This window comes from Ursus maritimus, unplaced genomic scaffold (assembly GCF_017311325.1).
Source record: "Ursus maritimus isolate PB19 unplaced genomic scaffold, ASM1731132v1 scaffold_17, whole genome shotgun sequence".
NCBI classification, from domain to species: Eukaryota; Metazoa; Chordata; class Mammalia; order Carnivora; family Ursidae; genus Ursus; species Ursus maritimus.
Genome location: NW_024424119.1, coordinates 38,039,551 through 38,060,463, shown reverse-complemented (window position 1 = coordinate 38,060,463; position 20,913 = coordinate 38,039,551). Strand labels below are relative to the sequence as shown.

The 20,913-nt window shown below is 40.0% G+C and overlaps 1 protein-coding gene across 1 annotated transcript in view; it reads left to right on the top strand.

The window, feature by feature from the left end:
• Window positions 1-20,913, top strand: part of SVEP1 (sushi, von Willebrand factor type A, EGF and pentraxin domain containing 1) — a 186,264-nt gene that overhangs the window by 140,633 nt on the left and 24,718 nt on the right. The window contains exons 37-40 of the mRNA XM_040631696.1: window positions 5,498-6,170; window positions 7,774-10,565; window positions 12,921-13,146; window positions 15,685-15,840. Of these exons, the coding sequence (XP_040487630.1) occupies window positions 5,498-6,170; window positions 7,774-10,565; window positions 12,921-13,146; window positions 15,685-15,840 (3,847 nt within the window). The remainder of the gene's footprint in view (window positions 1-5,497; window positions 6,171-7,773; window positions 10,566-12,920; window positions 13,147-15,684; window positions 15,841-20,913) is intronic.

The window sequence follows — 20,913 nt, the reverse complement described above, 5'->3', positions numbered from 1 at the left end:
TTCTGACAGGTATGAAATGGTATGTCATTGTAGTTTTGATTTGTATTGCCTTGATGATGAGTGATGCTGAGCATCTTTTCATGGGTCTGGCCATCTGTATGTCTTCTTTGGGAAAAAAATGTCTATTCATGTCTTCTGCCCATTTTTTTGCTGGATTATTTGTTTTTCGGGTGTTGATTTATGTAGTAAGTTCTTTATATATTTTGGATACTAACCCTTTATTGGATATGTTATTTGCAAATATCTTCTCCCATTCCATAGGTTGCCTTTTAGTTTTGTTGATGTTTCCTTCACTATGCAGAAGTTTTTTTATTTTGATGTAGTCCCAGTTGTTTATTTTTGCTTTTGTTTCTCTTGCCCTGGGGGACTTACGAAGAAAAATGTTGCTATGGCTGATGTCAAAAAGACTACTGTCTGTTTTCTTCTAGGAATTTTGTGGTTTCAGGCCTCACATTTAGGTCTTTAATCTGTTTTGAATTTATTTTTGTGTATGGTTTAAGAAGTAGTCCAGCTTCATTCTTTTGCATGTTGCTCTCCAGTTTTCCCAACACCCTTTGTTGAGGAGACTTCTTTTTTTCCATTGTGTATTCTTTCCTGCTTCATGAAAGATTAATGGACCATGTAATTGTGGGTTTATCTATGATTTTCTGTTCTATTCCATTGATCTATGTGTCTATTTTTGTGCCAGTACCACACTGTTTTCATGACTACAGTTTTGTAATATAACTTGAAGTCTGGAATTGTGATGCCTCCAGCTTTGCTTTTCTTTTTCAAGTTTGCTTTGGCCACTTGGGGTCTTTTGTGGTTCCATACAAATTTTAGGATTGTTTGTTCTAGCTCTGTGAAGAATGCTGGTGGTATTTGTATAGAGATTGTGTTAAATCTATAGGTTGCTTCAGATAATATGGACATTTTAACAATATTTGTTCTTCCAATCTGTGAGCATGGAATGTTTTTCCATTTCTTTGTATCCTCTTCTATTTCTTTCATGAATGTTCTATAGTTTTCAGAGTACAGATCTTTTACCTCTTTGGTTAGGTTTATTCCTAGGTAGTTTTTGGTGCATTTATAAATGGGATTGATTTCTTGATTTCTATTTCTGCTGCTTCATTAATGGTGTATAGAAATGCAACAGATTTCTGTACATTGATTTTGTATCCTGCGACTTTACCGAATTAGTGTATTAGTTCTAGCAATTTTCTTGGTGGAGTCTTTTGGGTTTTCTATATAGAGTATCATGTCATCTGCGAATAGTGAAAGCTTGACTTCCTCCTTGCCAGTTTGGATGCATTATTTCTTTGTGTTGTCTGATTACTGTGGCTAGGACTTCCAGTACTATGTTAAATAATAGTGGTGAGAGTGGACATCTCCGTCTTGTTCCTGACTCTAGAGGAAAAGGTCTCCATTTTTTCCCATTGAGGATGATATTAGCTGTGGGGTCTTTCATATGTGGCCTTTATTATGTGAGGTGTGCTCCCTCTCACCCTGCTCTGTTAAGGGTTTTTATCATGAGTGGATGTTGCACTTTGTCAAATGCTTTTTCTGTATTTATTGGAAGGTTCTTATCCTTTCTTTTATTAAAGTGCTGTATCCCATTGATTGACTTGTGAATATTGAACCACCCTTGCAGCCCAGGAATAAATCCCACTTGATTATGGCAAATGATTCTTTTAATGTGCTGTTGGATTCAATTTGCTAGGATTTTACTAAGAGGTTTTGCGTCCATGTTCATCAGGGATATTGGCCTGTCGTTCTCTTTTTTAGTGGAGTCTTTATCTGGTTTTGGTATCAGGGTAATGCTGGATTCATAGAATGAATTTGGAAGTTTTCCTTCCTTTCCTATTCTTTGGAATAGTTAGAGAAGAATAGATATTAACCGGTCTTTAAATGTCTGGCAGAATTCACCTGGGAAGCCATCTGGTCCTGGACTTTCGTTTGTTGGGAGTTTTGGATCACTGACGCAACTTCTTGGCTGGTTATCTATCTGTTCAAGTCTTCTATTTCTTCCTGTTTCAGTTTTGGTAATTTATATGTTTCTAGGAATTTACCGTTTATTCCAGGTTGTCTAATTTGTTGATATATAGTTTTTCATAGTATTCTCTTTAATTGTTTGTATTTCTGTGGTGTTGGTTGTTATTTCTCTTATTTGTGATTTTATTTATTTGAGTCCTTTCTCTTTTTTTTTTTTTCTTGGTAAGTCTGGCTAGGGGTTTTCAGAGAACCAGCTCATGGTTTCATTGATCTTGTTCTACTGTTTTTTTTAGTTTCTGTATCATTTAGTTCTGCTGTAATCTTTATTATTCCCTTCCTTCTGCTGGTTTTAGGTTTTTTTGCTGTTGTTCTTTTTCCAGATCCTTTAGGTGTAAGGTTAGGTTGTTTATTTGAGATTTTTCTTTCTTCTTGAGGTAAGCCTGTACTGCTGTAAACTTCCCTCTTAGTACCACCACTTTTGCTGCATCCAACAGTTTTGAACCGATGTGTTTTCATTTTTGTTCGTTTCCCTGTATTTTTTATTTCTTCTTTTATTTCCTGGTTGACCCATTCATTGTTCAGTAGCATGTTATTTAACCTCAACGTATTTGTGGTTTTACTAGATTTTTTCTTGTGATTGACTTCTAGTTTCATAGCATTGTGGTCAGAAAAGATGCATGGTATGACTTCAATCTTTCTGAATTTGTTAAGGCTTATTTCATGGCTTAATGTGTGATCTGTTCCGGAGAATGTTCCATATACACTTGAAAAGAATGTGTATTTTGCGGATGGAATGTTCTGACTACATCCGTTAAAACCGTTTATTCCAGTATGTCATCCAAAGCTATTGTTTCCCTGTTGATTTTCTGTTTGGGTGATCTGTCCATTGATGTAAGTGGAGTAACTTTAATAAAGTCCCCTACTGTTATTGTATTATTATCAATTAGCTCCTTTATGTCTGTCATCAACTGTTTTATGTATTTAGGTGCTTCCATGTTGGGGGCATAAATGTTTACAATTGCTAGATCTTCTTGTTGGATAGTCCCCTTTATAATGATATTGTGCCCTTAATCCCTTGTTTCAGTCTTTGGTTTAAAACATAATTTGTCTGATGTAAGTATAGCTACTCTGGCTTTCTTTTGACATCCATTTGCATGATAAATGTTTCTCCACCCCTCACTTTTTTTTTTTAAAGATTTTTTTTTATTTATTCATTTGACAGAAATAAAGACAGCCAGCGAGAGAGGGAACACAGGCAGGGGGAGTGGGAGAGGAAGAAGCAGACTCATAGCAGAGGAGCCTGATGTGGGGCTCGATCCCATAACGCCGGGATCACGCCCTGAGCCGAAGGCAGACGCTTAACCGCTGCGCCACCCAGGCGCCCCCCCCTTTAATATTTCTTGCATGGGTCGTTTAGTGGTCACAAACTCCTTTAGTTTTTGTTTGTCTTGGAAACTCTTTATCTCTCCTTCTATTCCGAATGATAGTCTTGCTATCATTGGATAGAGTATTCTTGGCCGTAGATTTTTCTCATTTAGCACATTGACTATCATGCCACTCTCTTCTGGCTTGCCAACTTTCTGTTGAGAGATCTGCATTTAGCCTTATGGGTCTTCCCTTGTAAGTTAGGGACTTCTTTTGTTTTGCTGCTTTAGGATTTTGTCTTTATGATATATTTTGCAAATTTAATTACAATATGTCTTGATGGTGGCCTGGTTTTGTTGATTTTGATGGGAGTTCTCTGTGCCTCCTGGATCCAGATGTCTGTTTCCTTCCCCAGATTAGGGAATTTTTCAGCTGTTATTTCCTCAAATAAATTTTCTGCCCTCTTTCCTCTCTCTTCTTCTTCCGGGACTCCTATGACATGAATATAGTTACATTTGATGGAGTCACTGAGTTCTCTAAGTCTATTCTCACGATCCATAATTCTTTCTCTCTTTTGTTCTGCTTCCTTATTTTCCATAATTTTATCTTCTATATCACTGATTTGTACCTCTGCTTCTTCCAGCCTTGTGTTCACAACATCCAGTCTGTTTCCAATTTCAGTTATTGCATTTTTTATTTCTGACTGATTTTTTTTAACTCTTTTATCTCTGTGGTAAGGGCCTCCCTAAAGTCTTCCATTCTTCTCTCTAGCCCAGGGAGTATCCTTATGATGGTTGCTTTCAATTCTCCATCAGGTATATTACTTATATTTGTTTCAATTAGATCTCTGTCAACAAGACTTTATCTTGTTGCTTCATTTGGGATGAATTCCTCCATCTTGGCATTTTGTCTAAGTCTCTGTCTTTTTCTGTGTGTTCGAAAAGCCTGTTATGTGTCCTGCTTTTGAGAGTAATGGTTTTTTGAAGAAGTGGTCATGTAATGTCCAGGGCCTGGCACTTCCGGGAGTGTCTCTAGGGAGTGCTGTGTGCACTCTGCTGCTGGGCTTTGACTGCTCTGTCCTCCAGGCCAGTTGTCTGCAGAGGTCCTCCTGGCCTGCAGTGGGCAGTGTTCGATCCTTGGCCAGAGTGTGGCGAGTTTTAACTAGGTGTGCTCTGCTCTGCTTGTTAAATGAGACCTAATACCACTGCCACTAGAACTGAAGCCTCACAGAACCCTGGCTGGGAAACATGGTGTGGACAGGGGTTTCTGCTGGTCTTCTGCAGAAGGGGCCCACCGCGCTGGCACTGAGGCACATTTGTCCAGGAAGGGCAGTCCTGGCAGAGCACAGGGGTTTGGTACCTGGTGTAAGCAGGTCAGGCAGCCAGTGTCATGCTGTGCTGTTAACTGCAGTGGCTCTACCTTTATGCTGAGGGCCAGGCGGGGGAAAAGGTGCCCGCTGGCTCTTCTGTCCCTGGAGAGGCAACTCTGCAAATGCCACCTCTCATAGATGCTGTCTAAGAAGAGCAAACGGTCTCCCCAAGTGACCTGGGCATTGCTCAGATGGAGCTGTCCCCCCACCCCCCGGGGTTGCTTGTTTGCCTTCCCTCCAGGAGTAAGGTAGCACCTCAGGTCTGTATACCAGCCAAGCCTGCCAACCTTTAAACCTCCAGTCTTCAAGCCCCAGTTGCAAAAACTCACGAAAATCAGCCCCTCTCATTTTCCCAGCCAATGGCTGAGGGGAAGTGTTCTCTGTGTGCATGCCCCCAGCACTGCTTTTTCTCTCACCTTTGTGTGAGACCAGGGCTCCCTCCCCTCCGCAGCACTTGCAGTCCGTTTCTCCCCCACACCATGTCTCTGCACTTCCTTGTTTTGGCCTCTGCTCTCCCTCTGGTTGTGCAGTTTGCTCTGTCCATCCTCAGGTTGATTTCTTGAGTATTCAGAGTGATTTGATAATGATCAGGTTGTGTTTGAGGGATGAGACGAGCCTGTAGAGTTCTCCTACTACACCTCCATCTTAATAAATATTATTTTAAAGAATAACAATTAAAGGTAGTCATTGTCGGAAAGATAAAAAAAAATAAAAACAGAATAGGTGAAGATGCAAACACCTTTTTTTCAAATATTGTACTTAGTTATTGTTCCTTTCCTCCCAATCTCATAGCTATACCCTTGCTGGTCCTGACACTATTGAATGCCTGGCCAATGGCAAGTGGAATGGAAGTAACCAGCAGTGTCTGGCTGTCTCCTGTGATGAACCCCCCAACGTGGAACACGCCTCTCCAGAGACTGCCCATCGGTTATTTGGAGACATTGCCTTCTACTATTGCTCAGATGGTTACAGCCTGGCAGACAATTCCCAGCTCTTTTGCAATGCCCAGGGCAAGTGGGTTCCCCCAGAAGGTCAGGCCATGCCCCGTTGTATAGCTCATTTCTGTGAAAAACCCCCATCTGTTTCCTATAGCATCTTAGAATCTGTGAGCAAAGCAAAATTTGCAGCAGGGTCAGTCGTGAGCTTTAAATGCACAGAAGGTTTTGTACTGAACACCTCAGCAAAGATTGAATGTTTGAGAGGTGGGCAGTGGAGCCCTTCCCCCATGTCCATCCAGTGTATCCCCGTGCGGTGTGGAGAGCCACCAAGCATCATGAATGGCTATGCAAGTGGATCAAACTACAGTTTTGGGGCCATGGTGGCTTATAGCTGCAACAAGGGGTTCTACATCAAAGGGGAGAAGAAGAGCACCTGCGAAGCCACAGGACAGTGGAGTAGCCCCACACCCACATGCCACCCTGTGTCTTGTAATGAACCACCTAAGGTTGAGAATGGCTTTCTGGAGGTAAGAGACTCATGAGCGAGTGGTCCATGGCTTTCATCACTGACAGCCAGCCCCCTGTGGCTAACCTGGGATTCAGAAGCAGGACACCGAACCGATTAACTGTTGAAAAACAGAAGTGGCTAAACCTATAGGTAGTGAATATTGGAGAGAAGTTGATAGAGATTAGTAGTCTTTTTAATATATAGCTTCCTACCTTCTGCTGGCGTGTAGTCATTTGAAGTGCTTTGTAGCAATACCTTAGCCCTAACTGAGAAGTTAGAATGAACCTATTTTAATACACTATTGTTTTCCTTTATAGAGGAAGTTAGTCCAAGATGGATGTATATTTGATAGAAATCAAGGTCTAATGGAACCTAGAGAAACCTGGTATCATTTCTAATTTTTAGTCAAAAAATGGGGTGAATCATCTGGTCACTATAATGCAGTTTTTACGGTTTTCTCTCAGCGGACCTTAAGCTAGACCTTAAGCTAGTTTCACGGGGACAAAGGGTTCTGTCAGATCCATACATCTTCTCCTTTCACGTTAATATGTGCCTAATCTATTTCCCCAAATGAGGGGCTATTTTAAAGAGACAGTATTCTAATTAAGCACTATGTAAAAATCCACACATACATAATACCTTTGCTCCTTTATAATCTAAAACAACAGTAAATACCTTCTGTTTAACACCTTTGCTCCAATGTAGCAGTGTTCCATTGGAAGAGAGTATGTGTAGGAAAGGAGGCTTTCTTCCTTTGTTCATGTAACAAATATCTCTGGAGCTCCTACTAGGTGCCAGGTGAGCATTGGAGAGCTAGTATTTAACAGTACAGATTAGGTCTGTGATGGCATGCTGCTTATGTGGGGGGGGGTACCCAAGAAATGAATAAGTAAACAAAACAAATAATTACGTCCACTAGGACAAGAAGTTCACTATAGTGTGCAGGCTAGACTTTGCCATGATAATCTTCTTAACATTTTCATAACTAATTCATCTTTGGTACTGCCCAAAAATGACCTGTTGTCGTATTAGTCACTTATTTATTTAAATGTTGAGATCACGAATATTAACTTTTTGCTTTAAAGATAAAATATTGCTTTTTAATTTCCCATCTTCATAGCAGCAATTTTTAAAAGTATGTTAAGAATGAACACAAAGCTTTGTACTCTTAGGAATATAACCATGAAAAATATTTTGCTTTTTTTTTTTTGACATTGACAAGTAAATGTAGGTTGTATGTGTATGTTTCCTTCTCTGTGGTTAAAGTAACTAACTACAGCATTGCTTTGGTGAGCAAGGTTTTTTTGAACTTACTAAGTACATTTATAAGTTTTGGGAGCAGTCTACCAAATCATCAATTTAAAACTGTCGATCTTTTACTTATTATAGGCTTAGCCCTATGGTAAACACTTCTGCAAGAGGGATTACCTAATTTGTCCCTTTCACTTATTAAAAGTATAATAGACCTAATGAAAAAAAACATAAATCCTTACATGCTTATGTCTTAACTGATTCGTTTTAATGTAGATACTTTAGTCTATTTTTTGTATTATTATTCAATGTATTTAGTCAATTATATTGATGTACAAATCATACTTCATTGTTTTCTCCCTGTTATACAGCATACAACTGGCAGGATCTTTGAGAGCGAAGTGAGATATCAGTGTAATCCAGGCTATAAGTCAGTTGGAAGTCCTGTTTTTGTCTGCCAAGCCAATCGCCACTGGCACAGTGAATCCCCTCTGCTGTGTGTCCCTCTCTACTGTGAAAACCCCCCACTGGTCCAGAACGGCTATGTGAAAGGAGAAAACTTTCAAGTAGGATCCAAGGTTCAGTTTTTCTGTAATGAGGGTTATGAGCTTATTGGTGATAATTCTTGGACATGCCAGAAATCTGGCAAATGGAATAAGAAACCAAACCAGAAGTGCGTGCCTGCCAAGTGCCCAGAGCCTCCCCTCTTGGAAAACCAGCTCGTCCTGAAGGAGTTAGCTACCGAAGTAGGAGTGGTGACATTTTCTTGTAAAGAAGGACATGCCCTTCAGGGGCCCTCTGTCCTGAAATGCTTGCCGTCACAGCAATGGAATGATTCTTTTCCTGTTTGTAAGATGGTTCTTTGCCTCCCACCTCCCCTCATTTCCTTTGGTGTCCCTGCTCTTCCTTCTGCTCTTCATTTTGGAAGTACTGTCAAGTATTCTTGCGTGGATGGATTTTTCCTAAGAGGGGATCCTACCACCTCCTGCCAAGCAGATGGTACCTGGAGTTCTCCACTGCCAGAATGTGTCCCCGTGGAATGTCCCCACCCTGAGGAAATTCTCCATGGCATCATCGATGTACAAGGTCTTGCCTATCTCAGCACAGCTCTCTATACCTGCAAGCCCGGCTTTGAGTTGGTGGGAAATACTACCATCCTTTGTGGAGAAAATGGTCACTGGCTTGGAGGAAAACCCATCTGTAAACCCATTGAATGCCCAATGCCCAAGGAGATTTCAAATGGCAAATTCTCTTACACAAGCCTACACTATGGGCAAACCATCACATACTCCTGTGACCGAGGCTTCCGGCTGGAAGGTCCCAAAGCCTTGACTTGTTTGGAGACAGGTGATTGGGATGTGGATGTCCCATCATGCGATGCCATCCACTGTAACCCCCCACAACCCATCGAAAATGGTTTTGTAGAAGGTGCAGATGACAGCTATGGGGCCATGATCATCTACAGCTGCTTACCTGGGTTCCAGATAGCTGGTCATGCCATGCAGACCTGTGAAGAGTCAGGATGGTCAAGCTTCGTACCGACATGTGTACCCATAGACTGTGGTCTCCCACCTCATATTGATTTTGGAGAATGTACTAAGGTCAGAGACGGTCCGGAATATTTTGAAGAAGAAGAAGATATGATGGAAGTTACATATCTGACTCCTCGCCCTCCTTCTCATCTGATAGCAAGGGCTAAAACTAGGGAAAGCACAAAAGGATCTCCTACTCCACATTCAGGGAACTTTCTGTATGGCAGCATTGTTTCATACACCTGTAACCCAGGATATGAACTGTTAGGGAGCCCTATGCTGATGTGCCAGGAAGATGGCACTTGGAACGGCACTGCACCAGCCTGCATTTCAATTGAATGTGACTTGCCTGTTGCTCCTGAAAATGGCTTTTTGCATTTTACAGAGACCACCATGGGCAATGCTGTGCAGTATAGCTGCAAACCTGGACACATTCTGCTGGGCTCCGACGTAAGATTTTGTCTGCAGAGTAAAGAATGGAGTGGTACTTCCCCGAGGTGTGAGGCCATTTCATGCAAAACACCAAATCCAGTTATGAATGGTTCCATCAAAGGAAACAACTACACATACCTGAGTGTGTTGTACTATGAGTGTCATCCTGGCTTTGTGTTGAATGGCCCTGAGAGGAGAACATGCCAACAAAATAAAAATTGGGATGAGAATGAGCCAGTTTGCATTCCTGTGGACTGTGGGTCACCTCCAGTCTCAGCCAATAGCCAGGTGAAAGGAAATGAATATACATTCCAGAAAGAGGTTGAGTACACTTGCAATGTAGGGTTCTTACTTGAGGGAGCCAGGAGTCGTGTTTGTCTTGCTGATGGAAGTTGGAGTGGAGCCACTCCCATCTGTGTGCCTGTCAGATGTCCCACCCCACCGCAGGTGGCAAATGGAGTGATGGGTGGCCTGGACTATGGCTTTGGAAAGGAAGTGGTGTTCTACTGTCTGGAAGGCTACGTGTTGCATGGTGCTCCCAAACTCACCTGTCAGTCCGATGGCAACTGGGATGCAGAGTTTCCTTTCTGTAAACCAGTCAACTGTGGCCCTCCTGAAGATCTTCCCCATGGCTTTTCTCATGGCTTCTCCTTTTCCCATGGGGGGCATATGCAGTACCAGTGCTTTCCTGGTTATAAGCTCCATGGAAGTCCTTCAAGAAGGTGTCTTTCCAATGGCTCCTGGAGTGGCAGCCCACCTTCCTGTCTGCCTTGCAGCTGTTCCACGCCAGTAATTCAAAATGGAGCTGCCAATGGGACAGATTTTGGCTGCGGGAAGGTAGCCCGGATCCGGTGCTTCAAAGGCTTCAGGCTCCACGGAGTTTCTGAAATCACCTGTGAAGCCAATGGCCAGTGGAGTTCTGACTTCCCATACTGTAAACACGCTTCTTGTGGGTCTCCCCCAACAATACCAAATGCATTCATCAGTGAGAGTGGCTCTTTGGAGGAAAATGTGGTAACTTACAACTGCAGATCTGGGTATGTCATACAAGGCAGTTCAGATCTGGTTTGTACAGAGAAAGGGACATGGAGCCAGCCTTTTCCAGTCTGTGAGCCCTTGTCCTGTGGACCCCCACCATCTGTCGCCAATGCAGTGGCAACTGGAGAGGCACACACTTTTGAAAGTAAAGTGAAACTCAGGTAAGACCATGGCTCTAGAGTCTCCAAAGGGTGCAGACAGGAGGATTGTAAAATAAAAAGTGCTAGGTTAAAAATGAAGGTAATTGAGAAAATACCATCTCTGGACTGCTCTCCAAAACCTGAAGCTTTTATTTTTTTTTTAATTTTTTTGAAGATTTTATTTATTTGACAGAGAGAGAGAGAGTACTCACAAGCAGGGGTAGCAGCAGGCAGAGGGAGAAGCAGGCTCCCGGCAGAGCAAGGAGCCTGACGCAGGGCTTGATCCCAGGACCCCGGGATCATGATGTGAGCCGAAGGCAGACGCTTAACTGACTGAGCCACCCAGGCGCCCCAAAACTGAAGCTTCTAGTGCTTGGCCTTATTCTGTTCATAATTGTTTAGAAATCCATTGACTACAAAAAAATAAACTTCAGATTTTCAGATTGTAGTCCGTAATTATAATTATCATGATTATCATAGTCTGTTGACCTTTCATGAAACAGTGAGATCTCTAGCTGGCTTTTGTATCTCTTAAGTCACCAGGCTCTTTTTTCTTTTAAACATCATGCTGGTAAATTTCTTTATGATACCACTTTATGGTTATATTCCTACAAACAAATTTTGGGGAAATAAGTCAAAAGCTGAAGAATTCAGGTCAAAAAGCACATACCTTCATTGATCAGTATATATAGGAAGATATCTTAGGTAGACTTCCAACCTATGCTATTTGAACAAACTAAGCTTTTTAATGCACAGTGATTTTTTTGCTGTAAAGTTATCTATAATGCATTATTAAAAAGAATAAGAGAATATGGAATAAATTTATAGATTAAATTTTTATTGGAATAAATGCCCATAAGATATCTCAACCCTCCAAATCGATTTAGATTTTATCCACGTCTCTGAAGGGATTATGGGTTATCCTTCACCTATTGGATTCTTAGATTTTAATAATTCAGTTACTCTTCTCAAGCATGTCTATTGTGGACATTTTAGCCCTACTTTCATTTGCTCCTAATGGCAGTAAGGAAGAGACCCAAGGGAGGGTCATCACTGATAAGAAAGCTGAAGAGTAGGTGATAATACACCGAGAAGAAAAACAAAAATGATCCCTTGCTTTTGAAATACATTTTCAACTTTGTCTTCAGATGTTGATGTGTGAGAGATTTTGAGAAATCACAAAATCACCTGCTTCTCAAGAGCTCCCCGTTAATTATGTCTTGTCGTGTGTGGGTTAGGTTTCAGATCTTTACTTGTACTGAACAGATTACAAGTTTGCAAAGCCTGTGACTCCTATCTAGCCTGATGATATGTGACATTTAAAAAAAAATATCCACCTAATAAATGTTAATTAGCTAAGTGGTTTAATTTAAATGGCAGGGTAGGGGCGCCTGAGTGGCTCAGTCATTAAGCATCTGCCTTCGGCTCAGGGCCTGATCCCAGGGTCCTGGGATGGAGCCCCACATCAGGCTCCTCTGCTGGGAGCCTGCTTCTTCCTCTCCCACTCCCCCTGCCTGTGTTCCCTCTCTCACTGGCTGTCTCTCTCTCTGTCAAATAAATAAAAATAAAATCTTTAAAAAAAAAATTTTAAAGGCAGGGTAGTATAGTAGTGAAAGCATGGATTCTAGAACCAGAGTTCCTAGGCAGAAATCTCATCTCTGTCACTTTCTGGGGAAGTTATTTAGTGTCTCTGATGTCAGTTTCATCATCTGCCAAATGGGAATAAAGATGATAATCATACCTACTCATAGGGTTGACATGAGAATTAAATGAATTAATATTTGTTGAGCACTTAGAATAGTGACTAGAATTTAGTAAGTGCTGTAGAAACATTTGCTGAATAAATAAATGCGAATTTTAAAAATCATAGAGTATTTTAGAGCCAGGTTGATCTGAGTTTGAATACCATTCTGTTGTTACATAATAGTATCTACTACTCAGGATTAAAAGAAATACCCTATATAAAGGATTTAGAACAGTGCTTGGCACAAAGTAGATAATAAATATTATGTTATATTCTTATTAGTATCTGAGTCTATTTTGCACTTTGTCTAGAATTTTTTGAATTGTTATCTGTTTCAGAATAAAAGTGAGTTTGATGTTGATATTATCCGCAACAAGGGTAAATAATGTCAACAACATGTAAATCAGCTTTAGGCTTGGCTAATCCTTAATGTGGACAGCTAAGGACTAATCTGCTTGTCATTGTTAGGTTGGTGTTTTTTCACGGCAATGTCATTCCCTTGACATTCTAATCAGTTTCAGTATATCACATTAAATGTCTACTGAGCTTTGTAATAGCATCTTAAATCCAAGAATAAGTCACCAACTATATTGTACTCTCTTTAAGGCATTTATTTTGCTTTTCCATTGCAGATGTCTGGAAGGTTATGTGATGGATACAGATATAGATACATTCACCTGTCAGAAAGATGGTCATTGGTTTCCCGAGAGAATATTCTGCAGCCCTAAAAAATGTCCTCTTCCAGCAAATATAACACATATACGTGTTCATGGGGATGATTTCAGTGTGAATAAGCAAGTTTCTGTGTCATGTGCGGAAGGGTATATCTATAAGGGAGTTAACATATCAAGGTGTCAGGTAAGATTCTTTGTCCTAGAACGTGTACGTATAACTCATTTATATATATTAAATGTGTGTGTGTGTGGGGGGGTCTACAGCAGTATCTTCCTATCCTGAAAAGGAAAAAAAAAAGGTCTCAAGTTTCCAATTGTATCAAATTTGAGGAGTTTTATGGTAGAAATATTATAAAACATATCTTTCTTTTCAATATTCCCATTTTAAACTAGAAAATGCCAAGAGTAGGTGAAAAGTGCCAAATTGAGATAGAATGCTAAAACATCTATAACAAAATATTCATGAAAAATTAACCATAAGTCAGGTGGCCTACACGTAAACATGGTAAAGAGTATCCTTGTGTGGGAAATGAGCCCTGACCTATATTAAATGTTTCCAGTTTTAGTAGAAAAAGCAGAGGTCGCAGAAACAAACAGTCACTTAGATCAAATCCTGTCTCTGCTACCTACTACTTGTGTGAATTTAAGAAAGTCACTTAAAATGTCTGAGTTTCAGTTTCCTTATTTGAAAAACTGTGTATAACAATATGTGTCTTGCGTGGTCGGGATGAGAAACCAGAGAGTAAATGGGGGGAAATGCCTAGATCAGCACCCTAGAGAGCAGATATCCCTAGCACATCCCCTTCTCCTACCTTCCATAAAATGGACCAGAGAAGGAAAAATAAAATGAGTTATTGTACATTCTTCTGTTGCTGGAGTTGGGGGAGGAAGGAGTTGAAAGGGGGGACAGGCGGCATGGTATAGAAATGACTTTCACCTTAAACATCCCTTTGAACTCCATCTCAAATATTGGCAGGCTCTGCGATGACCTATTCCCCCTTGATTTGTAAATCTGTGATTGGAAGGATTAAATTATTTTATGTTTATACATGCCTGACGGTTAGTAGGGACTCAAGAACCATTTCACAGTCCTCCCAGTTTTCCATTTATAAGTCATGCATACTCGATGATTTGTTGCTACCAGACCTGAACGCAGGAACATCGCAGGAGGCAGGTCAGATGACTGTCAGAGTCACCACGCTCTCACAATCGGTATCATTCCAGATGGTCCCTCCTGGATTTAGAGCTGAAGCAGTTTGAGGGGCAACTTTTTCAAAGACCCTGGGCTGTTTGAAATAAGCTTACAGGAAGTTTGTGCCACCATGCTTAGGGAATTAATTCAGCATTCTCCCGGAGCTTCTCCGGGTTGGGTGTGTGGACAACTGTGTGCTCCTCCAAGTGTCCTGTAGGACCCTGTTGTATTGGTAACTGTGGGTTTTTTGGTTTTGGTTCTGGTTTTTCTTTTTCTTTTTTTTTTTTTTTTGACTCAGTAATTTATTTTTGACAACCCTCATTATTTTCCCCACATAAGGTATGACCCCTCATCCTCAACTGAGTTTTAGGTTGACTTTTGGTCTGAAAGGTGGAATAGACCCTTTCTATGTTTAAATGCAGAAATTGTCCAAAACTATGTTCAAAGCCTAGAAATATTTTATTTTGATACAACAAAATGATTTTGTACTTCATAGAACAAATAAATGGATGAGAAGATCAATATGAATGTTGAAGACTGACTACTGAAGGAGACCTGGCCCTTCCTGAAATTAAGACCTATTACAGAATTACAGAGGTCCTATCAGTGTGGTGCTGGTATAGCTTCTGCAGACAGGAAAATGAGTGGAATGGAAGAAATAAATCAAAAGTATATCCTCATAAAGGAATCATCAGAAATCCATGGAGAAAGGAGTCATTAGTAAACAAATTATTCTGATTTAATGAAGTAACCATAAAGGGAAAAATTAAAATATGCCAAAACAGATCCCAGATATATCAAAAGAAACCAATACTACATAGTTTTTAAAAGCTAATAGTAATTCCCAGAATAGTTTATGCAGAAAGATATATGTATTGAAACATTATTCACAGTATTGAAAAATTAGAAGCAACTTATATTTCTGACATTAGGGGAATGGTTAATTATGAGGCAGACGTATATATAAAATTAATTCTGTCCCATATGTGGAATAAATGTCCTGTTTTAGACTGTTATCCAGCTCATGCACTATTTCCTCAAAGAAAACAGGAAAATATTAGCAAGAGAATAATAATCTTCAAAGGAAACATCTGGGTATGCCTCACTTCACCCAAATAGAAGGCTGAAAGATGCTAACTCTGACTGTGGCAGTGGGGAAGTAAAGCAGAATGTAAGGGCGCATTGGTATCAGTCATGGAATATTTGTGTCAACCTTCCAGTCCTCCTTCATCAGAATGAAAGCATACTTCTTGGTGTTCTTGAGTTTTTAAGGATTCTATTAGGAAGAAAATGCTTGTTTTAGATGTCTGAGAAATGTCTAAAATTGTTCAGCGATAACTAATAAGGCCACCTAATAATTAATGTGTGTTTTTTAAGGCCACAGATAATATGTGTCAGAAGTAGAACCAATTTCTAGGTTCTTTTGACCATCATTTTGGGGATTATTCTTCTATGCCAATATTTGCAAATGTCTTCATTCATATGTATTAATTCCTAAATGTAATTTCTAATCTGTCATTTGTTATTTAGCTCGATGGCACCTGGGAGCCACCGTTTTCTGATGAATCCTGCAGTCCAGTTTCTTGTGGGAAACCTGAAAGTCCAGAACATGGGTTTGTGTTTGGCAGTAAATACAGTTTTGGAAGCACAATTATTTATCATTGTGAACCTGGCTATGAATTAGAGGTAAGTGAATAAATCGGTTAACTAGAATTACTTTGTTTTTCCAGTATACTTGGGAACATTTTTAGTATTAACACCAATTTTTTGCACTGCTTTTGGTCCTAAAGATTTTTTATACTCTTACCATATATCCTACCTAACACTTTCCAAGAAATATGTAAAGTGACTTAAAATTTTAAAAAACAAAGTAAGTCTCAAATCAAAAAATTGGGGCCATGAAAAAGAAGAGGCTAGAATACCAGCCACGAGACTGATACCGTTACCTTGGTTGGCCATTTAAACCTGCGTTTTGGCCTCCTGTTAATCCTGCCATGTAACAGGGCAGTCGTCTGTCGCTGTGGGGAAGTGACCATAGGGACTTAGATGTGCAAACTAAGATTGCCTCAAGCAATGGTTTAAATACCTTGGAGGGATTTTGGTTGAGATGCCAGGTTGCCATATGGCAAGTGTGGCCTGAAAATCCTCAGAGCAGTTCTAACCAAATACCAGGTTAGGTCTCAAGACCACTCCTGGTTTGTAATATTAAACCCCCATCGGCAACACCGATGTCTCCCTATTTACTTTGGTGGGAAGGCTGCAGTGAATTTTTTTAAGTTTTGGTGGTGTTTTTTTTTTTAATCACCAGTGCTCATCATGACGAGTGCCCTCCTTAATCCCCGTCACCTATTTCACCCATCCCCCACCCACTCCCCTCTGGTGACCCTCAGTTTGTTCTCTATAGTTAAGAGTCTCTTTCTCGGTTTGTTTCTCTCTCTCTCTTTTCCCCTTTGTTCACTTGTTTTGTTTCTTAAATTCCACATATGACTAAAATCATATGGTATTTGTCTTTCTCTGACTGACTTATTTCACTTAGCATCCATGTCATTCCATCCATGTCATTGCAAATGGCAAGATTTCATTCTTTTTTATGGCTGAATAATATTCCATTGTAATATATACCACATCTTCTTTATCCGGTCATCAGTTGGTGGACACTTGGGCTACTTTCATCTATTCGCTATAGTAAATAATGCCAATTTACAATATATGCCAATATATAATGCCAATAATACAATTATTGTAAATAATTGTTAACGTAGGGGTGCATATACCCCTTTGAATTAGTGTTCTTGTATTCTTTGAGTAAATACCCAGTAGTGTGATTGCTAGATCATAGGGTGGTTCTACCGTCAAGTTTTTGTGAGACCTCCATAATGTCTTCCACAGTGGCTGTACTAGTTTGCCTTTCTACCAACAGTGCAAGAGGGTTCCTTATTCTCCACATACTCCCCAATACTTGTTGTTTCTTGTATTTTTTATTTTAGCTATTCTGACAGGTGTGAGATGATATTTCATTGTAGTTTTGATTTGTATTTTCCTGACGATGAGTGATGTTGAGCATCTTTTCATGTGTCTGTTGGCCATCTATATGTCTTCTATGGAGAAATGTCTGTTCATGTCTTCTACTCATTTTTAATTGAATGATTTGTTTTTTGGGTGTTGAGTTCTTCATATATTTTGGATACTAACCCTTTATTAGATATGTCATTTGCAAATATCTTCTCCCATTCTGTAGGTTGCCTTTTAGTTTTGTTGATTGCTTCCTTCACTGTATAGGAGCTTTTTTAAAAAGATTTTTATTTTTAAATAAAATCTACATCCAACATTTTTCATAATATCCTAATTCTTTGTATTTCTGTGGTATTGATTGTTATTTTTCTTCTCTCATTTGTGATTTTATTTATTTCAGTCCTTTCTCTTTTCTTTTTTGATAAGTCTGGTTAGGGTGTTTTTTTTTTTTCTGATATAAATATTACTACTCTTTCTTTTGACATCCAGGTGCATGATAAATGTTTCTCCATCTCCTTACTTTCAATCTGCAGGTGTCTTTAGGTCTAAAATGAGTCTCTTGTAGGCAGTATATAGAGGAGTCTTGTTTTTATCCATTCTTTCACCCTATGTCTTTTGATTGGAACATTTAGTCTATTTATATTCAAAGTTAATTATTGATATGTATTTATTGCCATTTTATTACGTGTTTTGTGGTTGTTTCTGGAGTTTTTCTCTGATCCTTTCTTATCTAGTATTCTCATGTTTTGCTGACTTTCTTTAGCAGTACATTTGGATTTCTTTCTCTTCATTCTTTGCTTATTTACTACTGGTTTTTGATTTGTGGTTACCATCAGATTTGCACATAACATCTTCTGTATATAGCAATCTAAATTAAGTTGATAGATATTTAAGTTTAAAATCATTCTTTCCTCTTAACCGCCCCACATTTTAGGCATATGGTGTCATATTTTATATCCTTTTATTTTGTGAGTTTCTTGACTGATTTTTTACAAATATATTAATTTTTATTGCTTTGTGTTTCCCACCTTCATTATGTCATTTTTGGTCTATCCTTTCCACTCAAAGAGTCCCCTTTAACATTTCTTGCAGGGCTGGTTTAATGGTCATGAAACCGTTTAGTTTTTGTTTGTCTGGGAAACTCTTTATCTCTCCTTCTATTCTGAATGACAGCCTTACTGAATAGAGCGTTCTCAGCTGTAGGTTTTTCTCATTCAGCACTTTTTTTTTTAAGATTTTATTTGTTTACCCAACAGAGAGAGACAGCCAGCGAGAGACGGAGCACAGGCAGGGGGAGTGGGAGAGGAAGAAGCAGGCTCCCAGTGGAGCAGGGAGCCCGATGCGGGGCTTGATCCCAGGACCCTGGGATCATGCCCTGAGCTGAAGGCAGACACTTAACGACTGAGCCACCCAGGCGCCCCATTCATTCAGCACTTTGAATATATCTTACAACTCCCTTCTGGCTTGAAAAGTTTCTGCTGAAAAATCCCCTGATAGCCGTATAGGGTTTCCTTTGTATATAACTGTCTTCTTTTCTCTTGCTGCTTTTACTATTTTTCTTTCTCACTATATTTTGCCATTTTAGTCACAATGTGTCTTGGTGTGGATCTGCTTTTGTTGATTTTGTTAGGGGTTCTGTGTGCTTCCTGGATCTGGATATCTGTTTCTGTCCCCAGATTTAGGAAAGTTCTCAGCTATTACTTCTTCAAATAAATACTCTGTCCCCTTTTCTCTCTCCTGGGACTCAAATAATACAAATGTTATTATGTTTGTTGTAATCACTGAGTTCCCCAAATCTGTTCTCATTTTGCATAATTCCTTTTTTTTCTCTCTATTGTTCAGCTTCATTACTTTCCATTACTCTGTCTTCTGTGTCATTAATTCTTTCCTCTGCTTCTTCCAGCCTGCTGTTACTTCTGTTAAGTATGTTGCTCATTTTGCCTATTGAGCCCTTTATCTCTACTATGTTATTCTTTATCTGTGTGTTAATGGTCTCATTGATGTCCTCCACTCTTTTTTCAAGTCCAGTAAGTATTCTTATGACCATTGCTTTAAATTCTTCATCAGGCATGTTACTTATATCTGTTTTGCTTAGATCTTTGGACATGGCCTTGTCCTGTTCTTTCATTTGGGACAAAATCTCTGTCTTCTCATTTTGTCTAACTCTCCATGCCTGTTTCTCTGTGTTAAGAATGCTATGTCTCTTGTTCTTAAGGGTAATGGCTTTATAAAGGAGAGGTCTATAGTGCCCTGCAGTATAGTGTCTCTTGTTCCTCAGGGCCTGGTACTTCTGAAAGAGTCTCCAATGTGTGCTGTATATGCTCTGCTTTTGTGTCCTGGCTGTTTTATCCTTCAGGCCAGTGGTGTGCAGAGGTTCTCTTTGCCAGTTGTGGGCAGTGTTTGTCCCTGGCCTAAATGTGGCACATTTTAACTAGGTGTCCTTTGGTCTATTTGTGAAATGAGACCTGTCACCACCACCACCAGAACTGAGGCCTTGCAAAACTCCCAGGTCAGGAGGTGCAGTGTTGGCAAGGGTTTAGGCTGGTCTTCTGGAGTAGGGGGCCCACTGCATTGGGACTGAGGCAGGTGTGACTGGAAAGGAGGGTTCTTCTGGAGTGCAAGATGGCAGGGTTTGTGTACGTAAGTTAGGTAGTGAGTTTCGGCACTGTGCTGGTTCCTGCAGGGAGCCCTGTGCTTCTGCTGAGGGGTGGGGAAGGGAAATGGCACCTGCCAGTTCCTTTTTCCAAGAGGGGTCTCTCTGTGAATGCTACCTCTCTGAGACACACTGAGATGAGCAACTAACCTCCCCAATGTGTGCCCCAGGCATTCTTCAGATTCCTGTGTCCATGCTGTATGTTTGGACAAACACATGTCTATGTTTGCCTGCCTTCTCTCTAAGAACAACCTCAATGTCCTCCAAGCTCTTCCAGAGCCAAGGAGACTGATCTTTAAAACTCTAGGCTTTAAGCCCCATTGGTTGCCAAAACTCATGAAATTCAGGTCCTCTTGCTTTCCAAGCCAATTGCTATGGGGATTCATCTTCCCCATGTGCTCCCCTGTGTGCTAGTCTGTCTCTCACCCCTCTCTGCTACTGTAACTCCCTCCCCACTGCAGTGGCCATGATCTTTTTCTCTCCCAAAACGCATATCTGCACTTCCTACCTTCTTTAATGTGGCCTCTTCTCTACATTTAGTGTGGAGTTTGTTCTGCCAGTGTTCAAGTTGATTTGGGGGTAATTTATGATTTGATAGTTATCTAGTTGTATTTGTGGGATGAGGTGAGTCTGGGGTGCTAGTGTTTAAGTTGATTTGGGGGGTAATTAGTATGCTTTGATAGTTATCTAGTTGTATTTGTGGGATGAGGTGAGTCTAGGGTCCTCCTGCTCCACTGCCATCTTCCCCTCCTATCTGGAGTCAGTTTTACTAAAGCATTGATCATATCATCAAACTTCAACTTTAAGAGCCTTGCTTATATTTCATAATGTCATCTGGTTTTTCAGGAAACTTCTTCCTGTTTTTATTTTTGTAGTGGTATTTAAAGGTGAGTTTTGCAGAAGTATTCATTGCCAGTTATTTGTTAAATGTGTATAGTACATTCCATCATTTTTTGACCATGCATTCAGAGAATTGTCATAAGATAGGTCCATGAAAACTGGAACTAGACTTATGTGGATTTTATTTCATTTCCTTAGAAGATTAAAAAAAAAGAAAAGAAAAGAAGTATGATAATGTGATGGTTGATTGCAGT